The 21,603-nt window shown below is 39.4% G+C and overlaps 1 protein-coding gene across 4 annotated transcripts; it reads left to right on the top strand.

Annotated features, from left to right (window-relative positions):
• The first annotated feature begins 28 nt into the window (after nt 1-28).
• On the top strand, nt 29-20,110 carry LOC146464753 (uncharacterized). Of its 4 annotated transcripts, none has more exons than XM_085129666.1 (6): nt 1,295-1,313; nt 5,165-5,259; nt 15,658-15,767; nt 16,855-17,682; nt 19,149-19,223; nt 20,040-20,110. In XM_085129666.1, exons 2-6 carry the CDS (start codon nt 5,204-5,206, stop codon nt 20,084-20,086), a joined length of 1,116 nt encoding a protein of 371 aa, XP_084985792.1. In that variant the 5' UTR covers nt 1,295-1,313; nt 5,165-5,203; the 3' UTR covers nt 20,087-20,110. The 4 variants fall into 4 exon arrangements, with proteins under 4 accessions (XP_084985793.1, XP_084985792.1, XP_084985791.1 ...); XM_085129665.1 differs by lacking the exon at nt 1,295-1,313 and adding an exon at nt 4,342-5,033; XM_085129667.1 differs by lacking the exon at nt 5,165-5,259 and having other exon boundaries at nt 29-1,313.
• Nucleotides 20,111-21,603: the final 1,493 nt, after the last annotated feature.

A 21,603-nucleotide genomic window follows, 5' to 3' on the forward strand; every position in this document is an offset into this window, starting at 1 on the left:
ATGTTGAGTCTCGGGGGAATGTGAAGCGTTGTTTTTGGATGGCAAGCCTCGGCCAGACGCGAATTCAGTGCGAGGCTTGCCGTACAAAAACAAAGCTTTTTACTCCCCTGAAACTCAACATGGCCGCCGAGTGATAAGGGTCTAGAACGACGACGACAAGGGCAGCGAAAACGTCACTATAAAAATGAATTCGCGTTTTTTCAAACGTCGTCGCGATTATTCCAACTCGCTTTAAATGTCAAATGTAGGTGAAATTTCCTGGAGTTGAGTACTTGAGACCGCACCCAAGTTTAAAAGGAGAAAGAAAAATTCGTCGTCGTGTGTTTACATTCTCCATAAAACGTCGCATCAGGAAATTTCACGTCCTAGTCGTGTAGTGACGGCAAATTAATTTACCAAAACGTGTGATGCACGTGCAGAGTTGTTGTTTTGGTTATTCAGCCTATTGCTTTTTTTTTTTTTTGACGTTGCCGTCGCCGTCCTCGTTGCTAAAGCTCCCTATTGTTTCTCGCGACATGCTTTTCAAATTTAGCGCTCTGGACCACAGGAAGGTCCCGGATGTGTCGCGGCATTCTGGGTGATGCCGATTGGGGGACAAACTGAGAAAAAGTCCCCGACGGAAATCTAGCCTATAACCATCCTTAGATTGGTCGGATGCAGTTTATTAAGTTCATGTGTGACATGCGCCCTGCTTGCCGCTAGGTTCAATTAATAGGAAAGCAATAAGAAGGCTCTAACTTTCGAAATTTGGGATGAAAGCTACCGGGGGTCATCCTCGATAGCTTTTGATGAAGTCCTATGAGCGTGTAGCCATTCAAATGAAAGCTACGAGCCGAGTTCTTTGCTGGATTAACATACCTTCCGTCCCTACATCTCATCACAAGGACGCCTGATATGCAGGTTAAGTCTAGAGTGACCATTAAATGAAAGCTACTGAGCAGTACTTTGCTGTGGTGCTGTTTTGTTATACTGTATAAGATGGTTCTAATGTTTGAGTCTAGAGGACATATTTTAAATGAAATGAAAGCTCTTTCTTTGTTTTTTGCTTGGCACGAACTCTAAAGACTCTCAACAGATTCTCCTCCATACATCTTCCGTGTGGACTCACGAGATTTTTTAGCACGCGATGCATGTGACCTTTCCTTCATCAATTTTATTAAAGAAAGGTGAGCCTGGTAATCTAACTCTTGTTACGTACCGACTTCACTCATTACATGCTGTAAGTAATATCAAGGAAAGTTGATCGTCTCCACCGAGTTAGATCGTGACCAACTATTGTTACATTTGATGGACCTTGTCCTGAGGCTACTGAGGTAAGTGCAAGTGTATGCATCTCTAGCGCCATTTTACTAGAGTTGATAGTGTGGTGATGCAAAAGAAATCAAGGGCCAGGCGCATTTAAGAGCCGATTAGCTGTGTTCCAGGTACCGGTATTCCTTGAATAGTCGACACATGAAATATTCAAGATAATCAGTTTCGCATTCTTGTGGCAGCTGTGGATATCCGGCAAAAGCCGACGATTAGTTTTGATCCACGATTTTGTGCTGTGAAATTAGGCCAATACACTAAATGCACCAGCAGTTTCTGTTTTGTTTCCGCACAAAACATTTGTTTAATCTGACTCGTGTGCTGGCAGGCAACGAGAACTTCAAAGTAGCACACTTCCTTGTGTACTACGTCTTTCTATCTCTTAATTTAATTAAGAACTCTACAAAACAACAACTATATTTGGGCAAACTCTTTTTAATTGCGAGAATTGAACCAGGATGGTGAAAGCTCATGATTTGGATTAACAGTCTTTGATGAGCTGGCGTATTCTGCGTGAGCTCTGAAATAGAGATGACTCATAGAGTGATAAACCACAGTCCGGACGACAAAAACAGGGAATTTATGGCATGTGTGACTCTTTATTGTAGCCAGTTTAAATTAGCCTGTGCACAGTGCACAGGTTCACAGGCTAGTTTAAATCCATCATCGCGGTTCGCATTTCTTATTACATGGGTTGATTCTAGAAATTTGGGCACTGCAGACATTGTACGCTTATATCAGCTTATATACCCTGTTCGAGACGCTTGAGAAATGCGTACGAAGTTGTATTACATTCCACATCTAGTTTACTTTATAATATACCCTAATATTTAATTACCGTCGCCCTTCGGCCTTCCTGCTGTTGAAACTGTAACTCACGCATTGATAATTTCTTTTGGTGTGAAGCAAATAGAAGGAGTTGATTTCTCCTGTTGATTTCCAGTTATTGTTCCAGTTGCGCACTTAGCGAAGGATAATCGCTCTGAAATTTGGGACTTGGGCCAAAACCACTCGATTATCTAAAGTGCTGTACTCAAACCGCTGAAATGCGTGTTTTTACATAACATCACTCCTTTCCTGTATATGCAAGATAAGATAGAGGTTTTTTGATTGAGCATGAGGTTTTCCAGATCAGTAGCATAATTTAAAAACGTCTACTTACATCCGTAAACGACACAGTACTAGACAAAACTTAACAACGGCCCAGGTAACACAACACAACTACGAAACAAACAAACAAAAATAATGTGTTGACATTTGCTACATTTTATGATCATCGATCAAGCGAGGAGCTAGTTGTGTCTTGTCAGCCATTTATGGTAAGCGCTTTAACTTTAAGAATGTGGATAATTGTGATAACAAGATTTTGGCCTGGGGAAGCAGATCTCGGGGCGAGACTCTGCAAACCTGGGGAAACACACTCGCTGGCTGCGAAGAGGCTGGGATCTGTTACAGGAACGTTATCTCGGAGACTTCCGCAACATCACACAGAACTTTGGTCCAACAGTCGAGTTTTAATCCACTTCGTTACCAGAACGTAACCAAAGAATAGTTTACAAAGCATTTGTACTACAGAAGCGACACGATTAGCTAATTTTCATTCAAACGTCTAATACAACATTAACTTATGCGCTCTTTGGAACATAATTGGAGGAAACGGAGTCAAGCTTGTACAACATTAAAAAACAACACAGGTGGATAACAGTTTATCAAAAGGCTAGCGCAGGTTACAACAAAACTTCAACGCTTAATTACAGTTATGGTCAAATTAAACAACAGCATGTAACAGTCACGGTTATTGAACTGGAAACTCAAAGTGAATGTTGGTTTTTCAATATTTTTATCAGCGATGCAAATAAAACTTTTGAGCTTATTTCCCGCGAATTATGAGCATGTTTGTTCACCGTTCTTTTTTCGCGAATTTGTTACGTGTAAGCATCCACGAACTTGTCACCTTAAGGCTCGAAGGGAATTTCACCCCCAAAAATGATCTGCGGAACTGGTTTTGTTTCTAGAAACTTAGGGTTTATCAATATTGCTCATATACTGTATCCGCCTGTTGATCCATATCTATATCCGGTCTAATTAAACAATACCGAACTGAATCCCGGAGGTCGGAAACCGATCGCGCCTACGTGGCTCAATGTCGGACAATGTAAAAACTAATTACTGGTTGCTTGTACCACACCACAGATGGATATCCGCTAAACTGCCTTGCCTTTCAATATTTTAGCCTTTCGTGCTCAAGGCCATATTTATTGTCCTAGTAGACACTTGTTATGCCGGAAGAAAACCAGACAACGAGAATCTTATCCGTCGCATTAGGAGATTAATTTTGTAATCCGTTTGATTTTCCCCTTTTCCGTTCGAGTTCTAGACGACTTGCCTGTTAACCCGCTTCCCGCAGAACGCGAAACTTCAGTTACATAAAATGGATCTCTAGGACTCTCTGAATACTGAAATTCAGTCAAGCCTGACCGTTCTCAGAAGAACATACACTGATAAAACACTACCCGTTGAATTAGTGTGGTACTATAGCTTGAATGTACTTTAAATTTCGTACAAGATCACTCTTTGCATCCAAAGTAAGTGTTTCCATTCGTTTTCCCGTTTAAAGCGACAAGTTTCATATCCTTGCCAAATTTGTAGTCAGGATGTTTTTCATGCATGTTCTCGTAAAGGTTGCGAATAAGGTGTCGAGTTTACATTGACTACATTAGAAAGCACCGGCGGGGAAGGCACCCGAACTGAATATTTTTCCCTTTCTTTTTTCTTCTTGATGACACTCCTGTAATTTCAATGTTGCGTGGGTTTGTTATCATTCATGTTCTATAAAAAGTAATGCACTTGACTCTAAAATGATCCTTACTTTGGAGCATTCTCGATTGAGTTGTAGTACTGATGTTGCCATCTGTTTTATGTTGTTTTTTTTTTATGAACCAATTTCTTATCCGGCTTGCCAAATTTTGTAGCTAAGCTGCATTTTCTAACAAAAGTTGATGAAGTAGTGAGTTTACTTTAAAAAGCACGCTGGAAGGCATCTGTAAGACTGATGTTTTTTTCTTATGTCATACTTGTAAGCTCAATATTGCGTGCGTTTGTTCTCATAAAAAATAATGCACTTGACTCGAAGAGAAAGACGAGAGCCTTCAATGTAAAGCGTCCTTGTTTCGCGACCTGTCCTTCAAATGAAAATCCCTGTAACAAAACGCTTTGATTGGAACTTTCCGTTCTAATTACACGCCACTGTTATTGTTTAGTTTTTTAATTAGCCAAGATGACCTGAACAAAAGAACACGACCTGGCGACTAAACTAGTGCAAACAACGTTATCTTTGTTTTTGCAAAGTGGCTGATATTCGTACGCAAAGCTACAGTGAATACCGCAAATTAATTGAAATCCCTCCCGTGTCATGACCTCGAAGGCTAATGCGGCTTAGCCAAAGAAGTGAATACACGCTAGTCTTAATTCAGTCTAGTGCTGGAAAAACTTCACCATTATACAGCTCCGAACACGTGGATAAAAACTTCTGAACTGGAACTGTCGAGCTGGAAGCTTATCCCCTGGGATTTTGTTGCGTTTAGCGTCACCTAGCAACAGAGTATTTAATTAAGGTGGCCAACTGAGGGGAAATACAAATTGGACCGATTTATTTGTGGTATCTGACTACACGCAAGGGACCGGAGCTACGTGCAATAACAAACGTATTTTCAACGAGAGATCAGGTCGGATTTCAACCATAGTGAAAGAAAGGCGATCGTAGAGTACAGAGCTACACCTCTGTTCTTTCATCTTTAAACTCTCTCAACGCCCGCCTTAGTCTTTTCGGTTGATTGATTTCCTCTCTTTGTAACAGAGAAAGGAAGTCGTTGTTGAGTTCCTGCATTGCTGAAAAATGTCCCTGGAAAATTGCCGACCCCAGACATGTTATGCTGTTTCAAATCGTCCCAGGTAAGTCATCGCTGTTTCATTTGTTTTTTCTGGCGTTGTCTTTCAGTTGTACTACTGAATGGAATTTTACTGGTCCCGAAACTGTACGAGTGTGGACGAGGGACGGGTCTTTTACAGCTTCCAGTTAGTTCTCAGAGACAATTGCAAACAATATCAGTTTATGAACAATTGACAGGGATGCTAAAAGAATGCACCGAGTCGCCACAAGATTGGATTATGTTTTCTGCCGTGTGTCTCTGCTTCCGGCAATCAAAGAGAAATCTGCTTCGATTTATTTGAAAAATTGAAATATATCTGCTATCATTTGTTTTGAATGCATGCATTTGTACTGGATCTCGTTTAGGAGCTGATATCATAACAGTAAGTTTCCAGTTTCATTTCGCGCTCCTTTCCCTTTTGCAGTAAGTACGGCGATTGTACATGTATTCTTCGCAACCCATCGTTTGTTTATACAATGTTTGTATACTTGAACAGAATTGTTTTACACAACTTTTAAGAATTTGCATTCTAATTAAGTCGTCCTTTTGTATTTAGCGCTTGTTGAACAGTTTTAACAACAGCTGGCATCAGCTCGGCTACGGAATATGATGCTATCTACAGCCGAATGAGCTATCTGTGCTATCTTTAATTCTGAACTGGAACGTTCCAGTGTGAGGCGTTAATTTTCATAACAATACTGTCAACAATATATCAAAGATTTTCAAGAAGGCAATGCTTGACTTGAAATGCTTGCCATTTCTATTTTATTCTGTTTGTTTATGAAACATCTTCTATTCAAAAACAGTTTGTGGAAGTTTGACGCGGAAGTGTCAATTGTGCTAAAATCACTAATTACTAAATTGTAATCCTCCTACTCAACTCATCATCAGAACCATTACTTTTGAGTGTATGGATGAAATCCTTAAATTCACATGGGAGCATTGTTCCCTGGTCATGCTTTACATAACCTTTAATAAGAAACTTAATGGTCCATGTAATCAGCGCGAATTCCAAAAAGGTTCCAAAATAGGTGTTAGCCGGGTTGTCGCGTTTTTTTTTTTTTTTAATGTTTCAGTTTCTGCGACCAAATAAGGATCGATACGTTCATCAGTTTGATGAGTTGAATTTTGATATTTTTTTCCTCGAATTAAATTCTTAAGTAAGGGCAATCCAAAACCTGAACAGAGTTTATTTAGTTAGTATTTTGCAACCTTCAAACAACATCTTTTCACTGCGCCACGATTGCCTTTCAACTTTATTCAGTGGGTTAAAACAGATTGGAACTACCAGACGTTTTTTCACTTAATTAAAAATCTGACAAGACCTCCGCGCTCGCGTTTAGAATTGAGCTTTCTAACTCATTCGCGGTAATTTTGTCTATTTTAACTAAATTTTCCCTCAGTTCACGCTCACGTTCACTATAATAAAGTATGGTTCACAAACTGGTTTAATAGTAATCCATCTATTCAGTCTGTCAATGATCCTAAGGTGTGATCATTTGATTTACGAATGCTAACGAGTAAGGCCTCGCTGAGGTGCTGTTTTTTTCGGTTAAGATGGTATGCATGTAACATTTGAGCCTGTAGATGGAGCCTTCAAGGGTGAGTCCACTATAATTATGCACTACTTTCAGTTTATGTGATGCTGTTTATTACGACGTCGTTGTCCAACTGTGATAGGAGATGTTTAAATGATGACCATTTAATATCAGTTTTTCACCCTTGGCCTTGCTTTCATATGGTACCGATTCCATCTTGATCAGTTCTATGCGGCACCTTTGGCGGTTGAAAACAAATACGCCAGTCTAACTCCATGCCTGTTAAACAGATTGACATTTTCTCAATGAACTACCGTAAGATTCTTATTAAACACAAGCCCCCAAATCTTAGACGCTAAAATCCTTCCGATAATAAACCAATCCAGTCCTCGTTTCCGGAATAAAACTCATGGACTGTTAGGGTAAATAGTTTCAAGCTGTTTCCATTGTTCAAACCAGAAGTATGTCACCTTGCTAGATGGTAATCGCAGTTCAAACCCAACCAAGTTTCAAACGCAAAATTTTGTCCAATAATAACCCCTCCCCAAACACCTTAAAAACAGGCTCTTCACGGAAATAAGTCCCAAAACGTGCTTTGAACTAATATAAACCCTGGGGTTGTATCCGGAACTTTACGGTTATTGTTTTCACTGGTTAATTATTCTCGAGTCATGTAGGTGTCCTGAATGAGAAGCAAGTCCATCCCATGGTTACCCCCAGTGAATGTTATGTACCTATCACGGGAGGGGTGGGGAGGCCAGGTAAAGGCGGGACATTTGAATTTAGTTGAGTTTTTTTTTTGTCCAAAAAGCGTGTGTGGATGGTCAAAAGAGTCTGTAAGCGTCTTTGAAAATTTGTCAAAAAGAACACTAAAACGGTCAAAATGTCGCCGTTACGGGCAGCTGCAGACTGATTACTGTCAAAATCCCCCGCCAATGCCCGGCCTCCTCCTCCCCCGCCTTCCTAGCGGATTGACAATTGATAGGTGTATTAGGATTCCTAGCTAACAGATTGGCAGGACCTAGGCAGAGAAAGACAATGGGAAACAAAGTTTCTCGTCAGGCAATAACTGCCACGATTTCCTGCCATCGCGTTTCTTCAATAGACGAGAATCTTTAATCCAGATTGCCATTTTCCTCGGCAAATCACTGATTTATACTTTCTCTTTGCTCTTCGCTCGTTTGGACAGGAGCTAGTAGCCTTCATTGACTCGCACGCCGTGCGTGTGTGATTGCAGGATACATCGTGTACATTTCGATATGTTTCATTTTTAGTGTGCTTGAGGTTTTTCCTGTTGCGGTTGTTTCTATTATAAATTTAAGGCATTTTCGATTCGATTTAGAAGTAGCAAAAAAAATATCTTTTACTCATTTACATTCGGTTCAGCAGATGTAAAGTTCGACGTTTGGAATCCATATCGTTTTTCATCAACCTTTGTAAAGAATTATATAGAAGCCATTAACATTTCTATAAAGAGCTTTTTAAAATCCTATTTGTAAATTCCTTTTCATACGTGCAGACAACTAGTTTGTTCTAAAATGCGCGCGCAGAGGATAGCATTAGGCCCAGTCGTCGATGTAGAACTCGCACAAAGGGTCTCACAACCTTTAGATAACATACAGGAACAAAAGTGGCATAAACCTGAACCTTCAGTGCAAACCAGAACAAGTTGTTGTCCAAATGGTCGTCATGGTAGCTTCAAGTTCGCGCAGGAAAATTTCTAGATCATGGCCAGTGACACTGAGAAATTGTGAGCCTAAATCTTAAAATACAACATTCATAACATTTTTGTTTTAATCCGCCTTACCAACCGACAGACACAAATAAATATTTAAGGTTTTACAGTAGTTTTAATGGCTCTACAATGTAATCCGATTTTGAACATTTTCCTTGTGTAAAGTTCCAAAGGACGCTTTCATATAAACACTCCTTAAACTGAATTAAGAGTTTTCGAGGTAAAGACAAGCCCTTGTTCAGTTACCTTGAGAGGTAGGTTAACAGCAGGATGTCCGTTACTTGTTATGTAACGAGGAATGATACAACATTCGGTTCATTTAGGGTTCGGTTAATGCATGCCATAGGATGTGAAACGTATACAGTGTGTCGTGGATTTACTGAATGAATAAGATTCCATCCATTCATTTGCTCAGTTCAATTTTGCTCGTTATGATTTTGTCTTTTGGTACTGAAATACCAAGATCAACTTCTAATGATCTGAAGGCTTAGTCATCATCATATTGCTTCTGGTTTAGAGAAGAAACTAAGTTTGCTCCGTATGTTGTTTTTCTCCCAGTGTTCACTGACCTAACCCACAATACTGTGGGTAACGCTGTGATGGAGTGGCATCCCAATACGGCTTAGTATTACACAGTTAAATTCTTTCCCTCTGAGCCAAACCAGGTTTTACCCATGTAAATGACAGGGCAGCGCCGTCAGGAGAGGCATTACGTCAGGAACCTATAGAGAGTACTTTATAAAATTGGACTTACATGTAATGGATGGAACATTTTGGGCCTTTTATTTAAAAGGACTGCATCGTTTATTTTTAGTAACAGCTTTCAAAATCCAAACGACTGTTTTTGATCAATAGCAGCTAAAAACTAATGGCCCAATTAGTTCCAGTTTTAGTACATGAAAACTATTCATAAATGTTTTTTGCTATGGGTGACCAAGATGGCCAACCTGGAAATCCAGGGTATCGCGATTTAAAGTTCCTTCTTATGATCTTAGATGAAAATGGTAGTACTGCGGCTAGTTCTGTCTTCGAAATATGGCTGAGTTGTTTTGTCCCATTGGTGAAGTTTCTAGTAAGGTACAAGCAAAGTCTCAAGATCCGGCAGTAAATAAAACAAATTTTGGACCAAAAATGGGACATTCCCCTCAACAGTGACTCCTCTAATAAGTGGTGCCATGTACATATGCTTACAAGTGGAGCAACAAGTATGTTGAAGTTTAAGAACGTAAGAGAAGTTTGGGTTAGTGTTTCTCTACGAAAGCCGAGGAGGGACTTCCGACTTCGGACTTCTGACTTCCGACTTCCGACTTCCGACTTCTGACTTCCGACTTCCGACTTCCGACTTCGGACTTCCGACTTCGGACTTCGGACTTCTGACTTCTGACTTCCGACTTCCGACTTCCGATTTCCGACTTCTGACTTCCGACTTCCAACTTTTCTTTAATTTTTTTTATTTTTTATTTTTAAATAAATTCTAGTGAGCAGCACACAGCAACAGATCTTGTCAACTTCTTTATTATCTACTACCGGTTTCGTCTGATAACACAGACTTCGTCAGGGAGTTAGAACAAGACAGTGAGGGAACATATTTTATACCTAATCATTGTAGTACACATCACGTTCCAAAATGGGTGTGAACAGCGAAAAACACCCAAAAAGCATTACGTGCAGGATATGACGGAAATACTGCGTGACGCTGAAAATGCGCAATGTTTAATTTTGGGGCTCACGGATTTAACGTTACAGTCAATCCAGGTCACGCGTGAACAGTATTTCTAAGAATGAAATGAACATTCGAATTTCTCTTTGTAATGCCCGACGTGTGAATGGAATGTTGGACATTTCTCTGGAAATCGTTCCGAAAAAGACGCATTGACTGAAAAAAAGATTCAAAATACTTGGTAAACAATTGTTATTCTTGAAATATTCAATTTTGCAATGTAAAGAAAATTCATAGCTTTATACCGTCAATAAGCTGGGGAAATTTATACGGGAACTCTGAAATCTCGTTGGCGATTTTCAAAACTGACATAAAATTTCAAAACTCCGTTCAAATTTCAAAAATATCGTTCACGCGTGACCTGGGTTGACCGTAAATCTTAACGTTAAATCTTTAAAAGAAAAAACTACCTCCAAAGATACGGGACCGCAATGGGTACAAAGATGGCAGTATCCTTTGCCAATATTTTCATGGCAGAGATCGAGACAGAAATAATTGGCCGTAGTGCTACAAAACTCCTTGCATGGAAAAGATACATCGATGATGTCTTCTCTCTATGGAACGTAAGCAAAAATGAAATCCAAACTTTTATAGAGCTAGCCAACAACTATCATGCGACCATAAAATTCACGGCTGAAATTTCAGATATTGAAATCACTTTCCTTGACACATGTGTACACAAGGGCGAAAGAGTAAAAAAAGAATCAAAACTTGACGTGCGCACGAACTTCAAACCGACAGAAACGTTCCAGTACACGCATTTTTCTTTGTGCCACCCTCCAGGCGTCAGGAAAGGCTTTACCAAAGGCGAAGCCTTAAGACCTCTCAGAAAAACTCTTCAAAAACAAAATTTGAAGAAAACATCACTCTGTTCAAACAGACTACGCAACAGAGGTTACCCCTATAACCTTATAGATAAAATTTTGCCGTTTGTTACTTCACTAGGGTTTATTTAAAAAAAAAAAAAATAATAAAAAATAAAAAACAAATTAAAAAATTAAAAAAAAAGGTCTGAAGTCGGAAGTCGAAAGTCTGAAGTCGGAAGTCGGAAGTCGGAAGTCGGAAGTCGGAAGTCAGAAGTCCGAAGTCGGAAGTCGGAAGTCCCTCCTCGGCTTTCGTAGTTTCTCACTTGTGTGGCTCAAGATATATACAGGTTCCGTTTTAGTCGGTGACAGGCGATCAGCGGTGAGTTGGGAAATATTTCCCTGATTACAGCATCATTACTGATCAGCATCGTGCGTAGTTGGACTCTAGAGTCGTTTCATTATACAGCGAACCGAACGAGCGTTTGAGCAATCTCGTACTCAGGGCCAGGGTTCTCCGCCACCTTAGTCAGCGGTTGATCGCCAGACGTTTTTCCAACGACCTAGCCCGGACCATTGAGCCGGATACAAGATTGGCATTCGGTGCCGAGCTTAGCCAAGCCCTTTCTTGAGATGCTTTTCCATTTGGCAGCAGTTTTCCAGCTTGTAAGCTAACCAAGTCAGGCACAAGGTTGCGGCACTTGAGAAATTAATTAATTAAGCGGTCACGTTTGCAATAAGCGCACCCACATGTGCGGAGGGTCATTTTGTTTTGTGATTTGCCGTTGAAAATTGAAGCAAATTTGCCATAAATCGCGCTTCGTCTCTGAGATCCCCACTTCAGTTCACTTAATCTTATGTCCACAAATGATTTGAAATGAACCTGTTTGTAAATCGTTTTATACGCTTTTCAAGTGGGCGATCTTCTGGGCATTTTCTTTTCTTCGTCAGCACAGTTTTGCGCGACTCAACCACTTTACGAAAGCAAGCGAATCTACAACGTTTAGTACGGAGAGCTCACCCGTAAAGCGGGATCAGATTTGGTCCAATGAAGATCACCTAAATCAATATCCTCGGGGCATTTAGATTGCAGTACATGAGTGACTTCATAACAATACGTTCAGAACTGAACGTAATCGGTTCAATGACAGCGCTAGTAAATCTTGAGCGCATACTCGAAATATAATTGATAACTGAGAGGTCGCGGTTAAGAAGCCGCGCTCGTACTCCATTCTTTAGATATAATTGTAGGTCATGTATGGCTTGGGTAGTGATGCTCATTAACTGAGCTTAAAGAAAATGTACAACACAGTGGATTAAATATCATTTAATTTATCTTTGCCTGCCTCTATTGTGGTTGAGTGTGTATTTACAGAGTGAAGTCTCGCCGGGTCGGATCTCTCTGTACCATGTTAACCGAACTTTTTGATTTCGAGATAGTTAATAGTCAAAACAAATAGTTTATTTACTGTAGAGTTTAAGTGGCGCAAAGAAGACTGTAGAAGGATTATTTGTGCGTCACGGTTTATTAATAAGCTTGGCGGTATTGCCATGGCATTAAAGTGATTGTTAATTGTTGTTGCCCAATTCTTAATTTGCATGTTGGAGAGATAGCTCTTTGTTTCTTTTGATTGCGTAGATTCAGACATTTGTTGATGAAGGATATAGGTGATGTGTATTTAGCGTTAAGAATAACGGCGCAGGCGGTATATGTCGCTGAACGCCAAGATAGCGAGAGAGGAACTATATAGAAGAAGCAATGAAATTGTCTCTGAATCGGCTGTTTCCTTGATGCGGTTGACTGTTAGCAAGTCACCTCGAAGACTGGAAAGTAAAGCGCTATGAAAGTCACGTTTCGTCAACACTGCAAAGGTAAATCCTTGGAATTACTTAGGATTAACGAATGGCTTTATCAGACTGCTTAAAGCAGGATAGATTTTGCTGTCTGCGAGCTTGAATTAACTTCTGCTCCCTAAACAATCTTACAAAAATTTTAAATTTCGAAATTTCTTTTTGCGTAAAGTTGAAGGAAGCTGAACTGTAATATAGTGTGTGGAAAAGCTTATGTTTGAATGGTCTCACTTGTAAATTTCAACAGTAGAGCCAGGAGTCAAACCTTATCTAACTTGGCCGGCTTAAATTTGACTCTGGAAATGAAAGGGCGAATGCCTCACTGCTTGTGCATTATGCCATGTTGTTCACTTCTCAACAAGAACATCTTTGTTCATTATGACTGAAGTAGTCAACAACAGAAGCTGCGCTCTCTGCTTATAACTAAACAATTATAACGAGATATTCAATAATGATGCCGGTATTCGGATAAGGTTTAGTTTTAGTGATTTTGTTTGTATTGATACTAGTTGACAAAGTAGTTGCTATAACCTTCATTAGTAGTAGTGATATAATCAACCTTAGACGAACCTATGATGAAATCGCCGTACAGATAATTATGGTCTGTATCTAGATTGAAGAAGATTGCAGTACAAGCGAACCGGGAAGTGGATTACTGAGTGTGAAATTGTGTTTGCTGAGAGCAAGCTAGACAGGAAGTTTTCAAAAGGTCTAGGCGTTTATTCTTGAAAGCTCCTCTTGGAACTTCGATTTATTCTGATAGCCCTAACAGGAATAATGAATGTTTGGTACGGGTTTATCAACAGAGCGGATAAGGTAATTTGGCCTCCGTAAAGCCGGAGATTCGAGTGCTGACGCTTCGAGCGTTAGCCCCTCGTCAGAGCTGACGAAGGGCTACCGCTCGAAACGTCACCATTCGAATCTCTTTACGGTGGCCAAATTACTTTATCACCTCTGTTGATAAAACCATTAACGTTCGTTTCCACACAGCACCGCAGTTTCTGTAGAAACTAACCCCCTAATCCAGTTAGCCAACCAGCCATTTAGTCCATTGGTCGGCTAGTGAGTCAATTGGAATAGTTGACGAACAATGGGTTTTTGGGTCTTCCTTGACCACAGTTCTGCTTCAATACAGACAAGAATTTCGTAGAAGCTTTCTGAATTATTCCAATTACTAGATTGTTCGTTTTGTTCACATCAGGTTGATAATTAAGGCTTTCGCTATCCTTTGATCACCAAATTTGAACTTTTTCCACTTCTGCTAAATTTATCTCAAGGAATTTGAAGTCAATTTCCTGCCTAATGCAAATTCTGGATAATTTTAGAGCACTTCAGCTATCATACCTTATTTAGAAAGTACTTAAAATTCCTGAAGTTAATAACTAACACCAGAAACAAGCAAATAAACAGGTTCCCTAGAAACAGATTATAATCAGGCTGAACAAGTCAAGTTTTGAATTGGAGACAAAATAAACAAGAAACTTTCTTTTCTGTTTTTTAGGCTTTAATATCGAACCTTGGTCAAATTTAAAAGTCATATTTATCGGGCTATTGACCTATTCTGATAAGGTATTATTTCGTTGAACCTCAATACAAATAAGAATTAAATTTGATTGTTTTAGGGTTAAGGCATCATAAATTCAGTTTTGAAGTTTAATAACTTTTAGGATAATTGATTTTCTGAATCCTCATTTTTGTATCCGTCACATATCGTAACCGTAATGGTGTAATTTCCGTTTGTTCTTAATTTCTTTAACTTGTTTTTGCTATATTTTTACAAGTGACTAAAATGTTTACCGGTTCCAATCGATAACAGAATTATATACAGACGGGGCTACCCTTCTTAAATAAAAGTGTCTTTCCTATTGTCGTCCTATTTAATAAGGAAGATACTAAATGCGCCAAACAATCTAAATAATTGACATAGTTTATGTTCGAATCGGATCGTGCGGTTTTTAAGTGTTTTGCCATCACGCTATTTACAGATGATGTCGGCTGCAAATTACGAAGTTGAATATTGACAATTTAATCGCCGGACGAGGGCTTTAAGCTGCCCCGGAGATTTTTTTTCTTCCTTCTCCTCAAAGAGAATTGAGCCGCGAAGCGGTTACAAGGTGCCGCAACGCGGGGAGAGCCCGAAACCGTTTCAGTCTCTCGCCGCTTTGCGGCTCTTGTCGCCGCTTCGCGGCTCGATTTTGCTTGGGGAAAAGTAAGAAAGAAAACCTCTGGGGGCAGGAGAGCTGAAAGCCGGAACGTTGAAAATGATTACATGAAACAGTGGCAAGATAAAAGAGAACTGCAACGGTAGATCTCTAATCCTGCACGTTTCACTTAACCCCCATTTAGTGAACAGCATCTTAATTCTCCTTATAATGTCACTACGTGATCAAACATAGAGGTTATGAGAATAAAGGAAATGATCTCTAAATATGAAATGTCTTGATTTTAAAACTAATTCTCACAACTAGTGCTATGAGAAATAGAGAAAAACTGGGAGGAGAACATCTAGTCACTTCATGCTGGTATCCTAAGATTGACTAGCAACCCATCCGTGAGGTTTAGTAATACTCTTAGCTGGGTGTCCCGTGATGGACTAGCATCAGTCCCATCTATGCCATGAGGTTTAGTTATACTCCTAGTCGCTTCATGTAGGGTATCATGTGATGGACTAGCATCCCATTCAGAGGTAGAAGTAGGCCTCCTTATTGCTTCAAGCCAATGAAACCGAACAGTTGAAGCCTCTGAGACTTTATTTTTGTCCTGTTTTTTCTAGTTCGCAGAGCCAGCCGGTGAGGAACGACTGGGAAGCCTGGATGTCATTTCAAAGGCACCGCCCTGTTCCGCAGTCCGGCATGAGCTGGCCAAACTCAAGACCAGCTGGACGTAAGTATAAGTATATAAATAAAGTATTATTATTATTATTATTATTATTATTATTATTATTATTATTATTATTATTATTAAGTGATCATGACTTGCAACACAGTTCTTCTTACAGCTTAGCTTAACAGTTTGTTCTATAAGTTCACTGAGGCTGTTTGTTGGGAAGAAAATATGGTGCTTAGGAAAGTATACAGTACAGTAAATTACCGTCCTAGGAAGCGCACGCATACTAAGCCGGTTCCTGTGTTCATCTGTTCGTTAAAATAATGCTCTGGTAACCAAGGACCAAGGATTGGGCCCTATCCTATAGGATCACAGGAAGCACTTTATGGAATAAGAACGTTAGCCGTCATCATAAAGGCCGTTTTAGACGGTACAACTTTTGCTTACGACTGTCGCGTGCGATTTCTAGAGCGCGCGCTGCTCGCGTCATGCAAAAAAATCTCATACAATTCTCGTCATTCAACATTGCCTATACCTACGATTGTCGTAGAATTTTGAAACATGTTTTAAAATCCTACGACATTTTTAGTGACGTACACGACACTCGTAAGCAAGCTGTAGGTTTGATTTATACAAAACAATTCGTGACATTGGCCTGTTGTAAGCTTGTCGCATGCAACAAAGTCGTACCGTTAAATTGCCCTTAACAATAGTGTGTGTTCGGAAGTTTTTTCTGCTGGCGGCAAACCTCACCAAGGAGATGAAATACACTAGGGTGGAATAGAATTGACCGGGGAACGTGTGAATCGCTTCAAATAGAAGCCGTTAACGGTAATTTTGAGTCTGTGTTACGAGTATTTCTGTATATTCTCGGAAAACAGAGTTAAAATTATATTTCATTTCCTTATTGGCGTGCAAAATAAGGTCAGATATGATTTTCGAAAAGCGAACAGCAGGTATCAGATCAGACGGAGTAGGCTTGAAAATTAAGTTCTACTTTAAAGGCCGTTAAATGATTTTGAAAAAACAAAATGACATGTTACGTATTTCGCGTAAATTCTCCCGCTGGTTTTTGCTATGTAGAAGGCTTGATATCTGGAGTAAAAAAGGTTCATTAAATAAATCTATTTTATTTTTTGACCAGTCTCTACTTTAGAAATGGGTTTCGTCAGTAGGCGGCCACTATCTACCACAGAAACACGTGTCAGAAGCCTTCCACCAATCACAGACAAGCCTCGGCCTGGAAATCGGAAAGTGGGAATAAGAAGCGAGAAACAAGGCAAAGAACAAGGTTGCTGGGCCAAGAGCTGGGCGAGGGAACGCGCTGGACACACTTACATCCATTCAAATGGTTGTACGGATTGCACGACCCACAACGGACGGAACCATTTAGGTCCATCGAATAACGCCGGCTTTAAATCGGCGAGAAGGAAGAACGAGGTTGTGGCGATGAACGAAAAAGAGGCAATGTTGTTTAGGAGGCTCAAAGGAATCTACGCCAATTCCACGGAAAAGACTTTACGTGCTCAGCGATTACAGAGCAGTATTAATTCACTACAAACAAGAACTATTCACTCAGAAATAGATTATAGTTTGAAAGAGTATAAGAGGAAACAGGAGGAGGATAAAAAGAATAGATCAGAACTGAAACGCGTGAGAGATAGGTTTTCAAAAGACAGAGAACGTCGCTATAGACGTTCACACGTGAGTTTAAGTGCGCTAGAGATGCCGCAGGTGTCACGCCACGCGTATGGTCTTCCTGAAGATGGTCATGAATACAGTCAGTCTAGTGTGGTGCAGCACACTCAAGAAAAGTTGCGTGACATTTGGCAAAATGCTATGAAACGCGCCGCCATTGTGGATAAAATGATCAGAATACGGACAACGGAGAAAGAGCCATTACCGCAAATTAAAGTAAGGAGACGGAGTATTGCTCAAAAAGAAACAAGAACCCCAAGTCCAAGAAAAGAAGGTACTTCAGAGTTAAATCTTTGTGAAGGAGAAATGATTCCCGGAGGTACTTTTGTTGGGACTGTACCGCGCCCTTTGCCAAATCCTAGCCCTATTTCTGAACAAACTACGTAATTTTCCTATACCCGTTTTCAGATCTGCCTTCTAACATCCACACCAATTTGTAGGACTTTCAAACTAAACTGCTTAAAATCTATAGTCATTTTAGGCCCCTGAATCTCATACCCCTTGGGGCGGAACATATCTAGAAAGCTTATACAAGAGAGTCAAATGATTATCCGGCGCATTTTTCTATGATCTACACGTGGGCTACATTATTGAGCACAGATGCAATGGTAGCAAATTAACCCTTAAGGCTTGAAGCGATATTTTATTGCAGATTCGATACTCTTCCAGCGTCATACGCTGAAACCGCACGGAACGCTGAGTATATGGACTGGCTTAATAACTCACTCATAAATGTTTGTTATTGTACTTTTAAAGGCCTCATCTACAAATCTGTATATTCATAACCGCAACGATGGTTTTTTCATTTCATTATTTATTGTCAGTATTCAATTATATTTATCGGAAACATTCGAGCCGTTTTGATTGAAAATGACCACTTTGAGTTCATAAGTTGACGCAAAGGCGAGAGAGAACTTGGCAAAATTTGAAAGTGTATGCAAATTCCATCCCCAAAATAAACTAAAGCTCATAAACTCGCTGTTTTGGCAAATACAAAGTTTTTGTGTGTCAGTGTGGACACAAAAGTCGACAAACGTATTGGCGACGAAGAGAACCATTCTCTGTTTCTCATCGACTTCCCTAACATTTTTTTCGGGTTTGTGCGTGAATTAAACACACAGTGTCTACTCCAAACTGAAGAGAGAAGGATGTAGAAAAAGTTCTAACAGACTCGGAAACAGTAAAACAACTGAAATTTCTTGAAGGCTTGTTGCGAGAAAACACCTGTTTGACAAGTTGTAGAGTGCACGATTATGCCAACTTGAGACTACGGCGCCGTGTGAAGGCACCTTAATGCCATGTATGCAGAAACCACGAGGAGAAATCGCGGAACTATTTTTTGCTATCTTCTCCTGAGGAAGATAACGTATGCAATGAGAGGTCACCTCAGTCTGTGATTTCTTTATATAAACTTCTTTAATCTGGCTAAATTTTTGTGGCTCGTAGGTGATTAACTTTTCATCGGGCTATATATAAGGCCTATGATAAGACTTTAATCATAATGTAATGTTTAACTATTTTTATTTACTTTTTACTTTTATTGAACATATTACGCTTTTTATTTTGTAATAGTCATAAATTACGCAGGGCCTCTATTGATACTAGCCTAGTGCTGAGAGGGCCACATTGTCTAAGATGACTTACTTGGCTTAAAATGACTCTTTTTGAACCTGCTGTTATCAATTTGAAATTTTGCAAAGATTGAGACATGGCTCTTATCATCAGTGATTCTTTTTATAGAGATTCGACGAGAATCAGTAGAAACGAAGAATCAACTTGAGGTGATGCTTGGAGAAATAGACGCCATGTCTACAGGTACGTTTGGTCAGAAAATAAGCTCGATATTTCTCGCAATCGGAGCTCTAAGACGGTTTCAATACATCCTGTGGTAAACTCAGTTTGTTTTCTTTTTCGTTCCTTGCCGCTATATAATCTCTGGCCAGCGCACAAATTTCTCTTGCAATAGAAAGGAGCAGTGGCAGTCTACACCTAAGCCGCAGTCAGCAGTCAGTCAGTCAGTCAGTCAGTCAGTCAGTCAGTCAGTCAGTCAGTCAGTCGGTCGGTCGGTCAGTCAGTCAGTCAGTCAGCCATTCAGTCAGTCAGCCAGTCAGCCAGTCAGCCAGTCAGTCAGTCAGTCAGTCAGCCAGTCAGCTAACCAGTCAGTCAATCAGTCAGTCAGTCAGTCTGTCTGTTTATCTGTCTGTCTGTCTGTCTGTTGACCCGTCATTTAGCTAGTTGGCCAATCTCTCGGTCGGTCGTTTCGGTGCTCAGTTGCTTGGTTGATCGGTCTTTTCGTTATGTTTAGTTTTATAACAGAGTTGAGAGTTAATGACGTAAATTGGCCACCGTAAAGAGATTCGAGTGCTGACGTTTCGAGCGTTAACCCTAACGAAGAGCTAACTCTGGAAACTTCAGCACTCTGATCTCTTTACGGTGGCCAAATTACCTCATCAGATCTCCTAATGAAACTTTCGTTTCCCCTCCCCACTGGCGCAGCACCACAGTTTCTGTAGAAACTAAACCACTCATCCAGTTAGCCAACCAGCCAGCTGGTCCATCGGTCTGTCAGTGAGTCAATTGGTTTGTGGGTTTTTTTATTGCAAGTTTGTCATATTTTTCTTTTATTTGCAGTTCTTTCGGAATCAGACGAAGAAAGTGAAGAGGAAATTGAGGATTAATTTAACAAAATTGGATAAGAAAAATTACAACTGTTACATCTTTAAACTTTAATCAATGTTTCATATCATTAAATTATGCCACTTTCAGGTTCACTTTGATGTTTTCTGAAACTTTAAAAAGATAGTTAACAAAAAAAAAATAGGCTTCGAAGTTTAATTTCTTGGATTAGTGCTTTGAATTTAAACCGAGTTCAACTAGAAAGATATGAAAAACGATGACAACTCGGCGATGACATTCATTATAGTGAACGCTACAATCTGAAACAAAGTCAAAATACTTACGAATTAATTTACATTTTATTTGTTTTCTATTGCCTCAATTCAAGTTTTAGTTATTTGCTCATCGAGAAAACATTTACACTGGGAAAATTTATTGTAGGTGATAGTATTTATATAAGAACAAAACTTTATAATGCATTTTATATTATGTAAGTCTCTATTGCCCCTTTCAGGTTCACCTGGATGTTTTTTGAAACTTTAAAAAGATAGTTAATAAGAAAACCAGGCGTTAAGGTTTAATTTCGTGGAGTAGTGCCTTGAAATTAAACAGAGTTCAATTAGAAAGACATAAAAAATGACAACGATGACATTCATCACAGTGAACGTTACAATCTGATACAAAGTCAAAATACTTTCGAATTAGTTTGCATTTTATTTGTTTTCTATTGCCTCAATTCAAGGTTTAGCTATTTGCTAATCGAGAAAACATTTAAACTGAGAAAATTTATTGTAGGTAATAGTATTTATATAAAAGAAAACTATATAATGCAGTTTATATTATGTAATATCTCTATTGTTGTCTTTATAAAGTTCATAAATTCGTGGTTATTAATTAATTCTTCCTTATGTCATATAATACGCCAGATTATTTATTGAAATATATTTTTGGGGAATAAGTATGTCAGAACTTTTAGAAAATTAATAAAATGTCTGAGGTATTTCTTTAAGTTCGTACTGAGTTTTGCCTTTTCTTTTAATTTTGCCATGAAAATTCGTTGCTATTCGTGAATTACAAGTTGTCATTTTGTACTTTTTTGTTCCGATTTTCTAACTTATTTTATTTACATAGATTTTACTTGAAATCGTCAAATCTTTCCCATTTTTTCCTAAGCGTAATGGCAGCTTGTATGCATGAGGATTACTAACCAATACCTCGTAAAAGAATACTCCCAAGACGTTTAGCCTTGGTATCTATGAGTTGAAATTTGCAAATTAATTTGAAATATTTTCGGCCAGATTAAACTACATTTCCAGTGTATTCCTTGAGTTCAATTCTAGGACATATATTATGAACGGCTGTCATATCCACATGCGACTAAGACTCAAGTAGCCTCGCTCTTAGCCTCGCTCTCGGGATCGTCTTCTTTAAAGCCTTCCATCACTGCGTACGCAGAAGACCGCTGGATTTAAATTTTTGTCGCCAGTTATGTTGGACGTTTACGATGCAAAAATATTTCTTCGTTTAAAATGTGGGGAATTATTAATAGGATCATTTGCGTTTACTGTGTAAAGCAAAT

Source organism: Pavona decussata, unplaced genomic scaffold (genome assembly GCF_977016875.1).
Source record: "Pavona decussata unplaced genomic scaffold, jaPavDecu1.1 SCAFFOLD_161, whole genome shotgun sequence".
Taxonomy (NCBI): domain Eukaryota; kingdom Metazoa; phylum Cnidaria; class Anthozoa; order Scleractinia; family Agariciidae; genus Pavona; species Pavona decussata.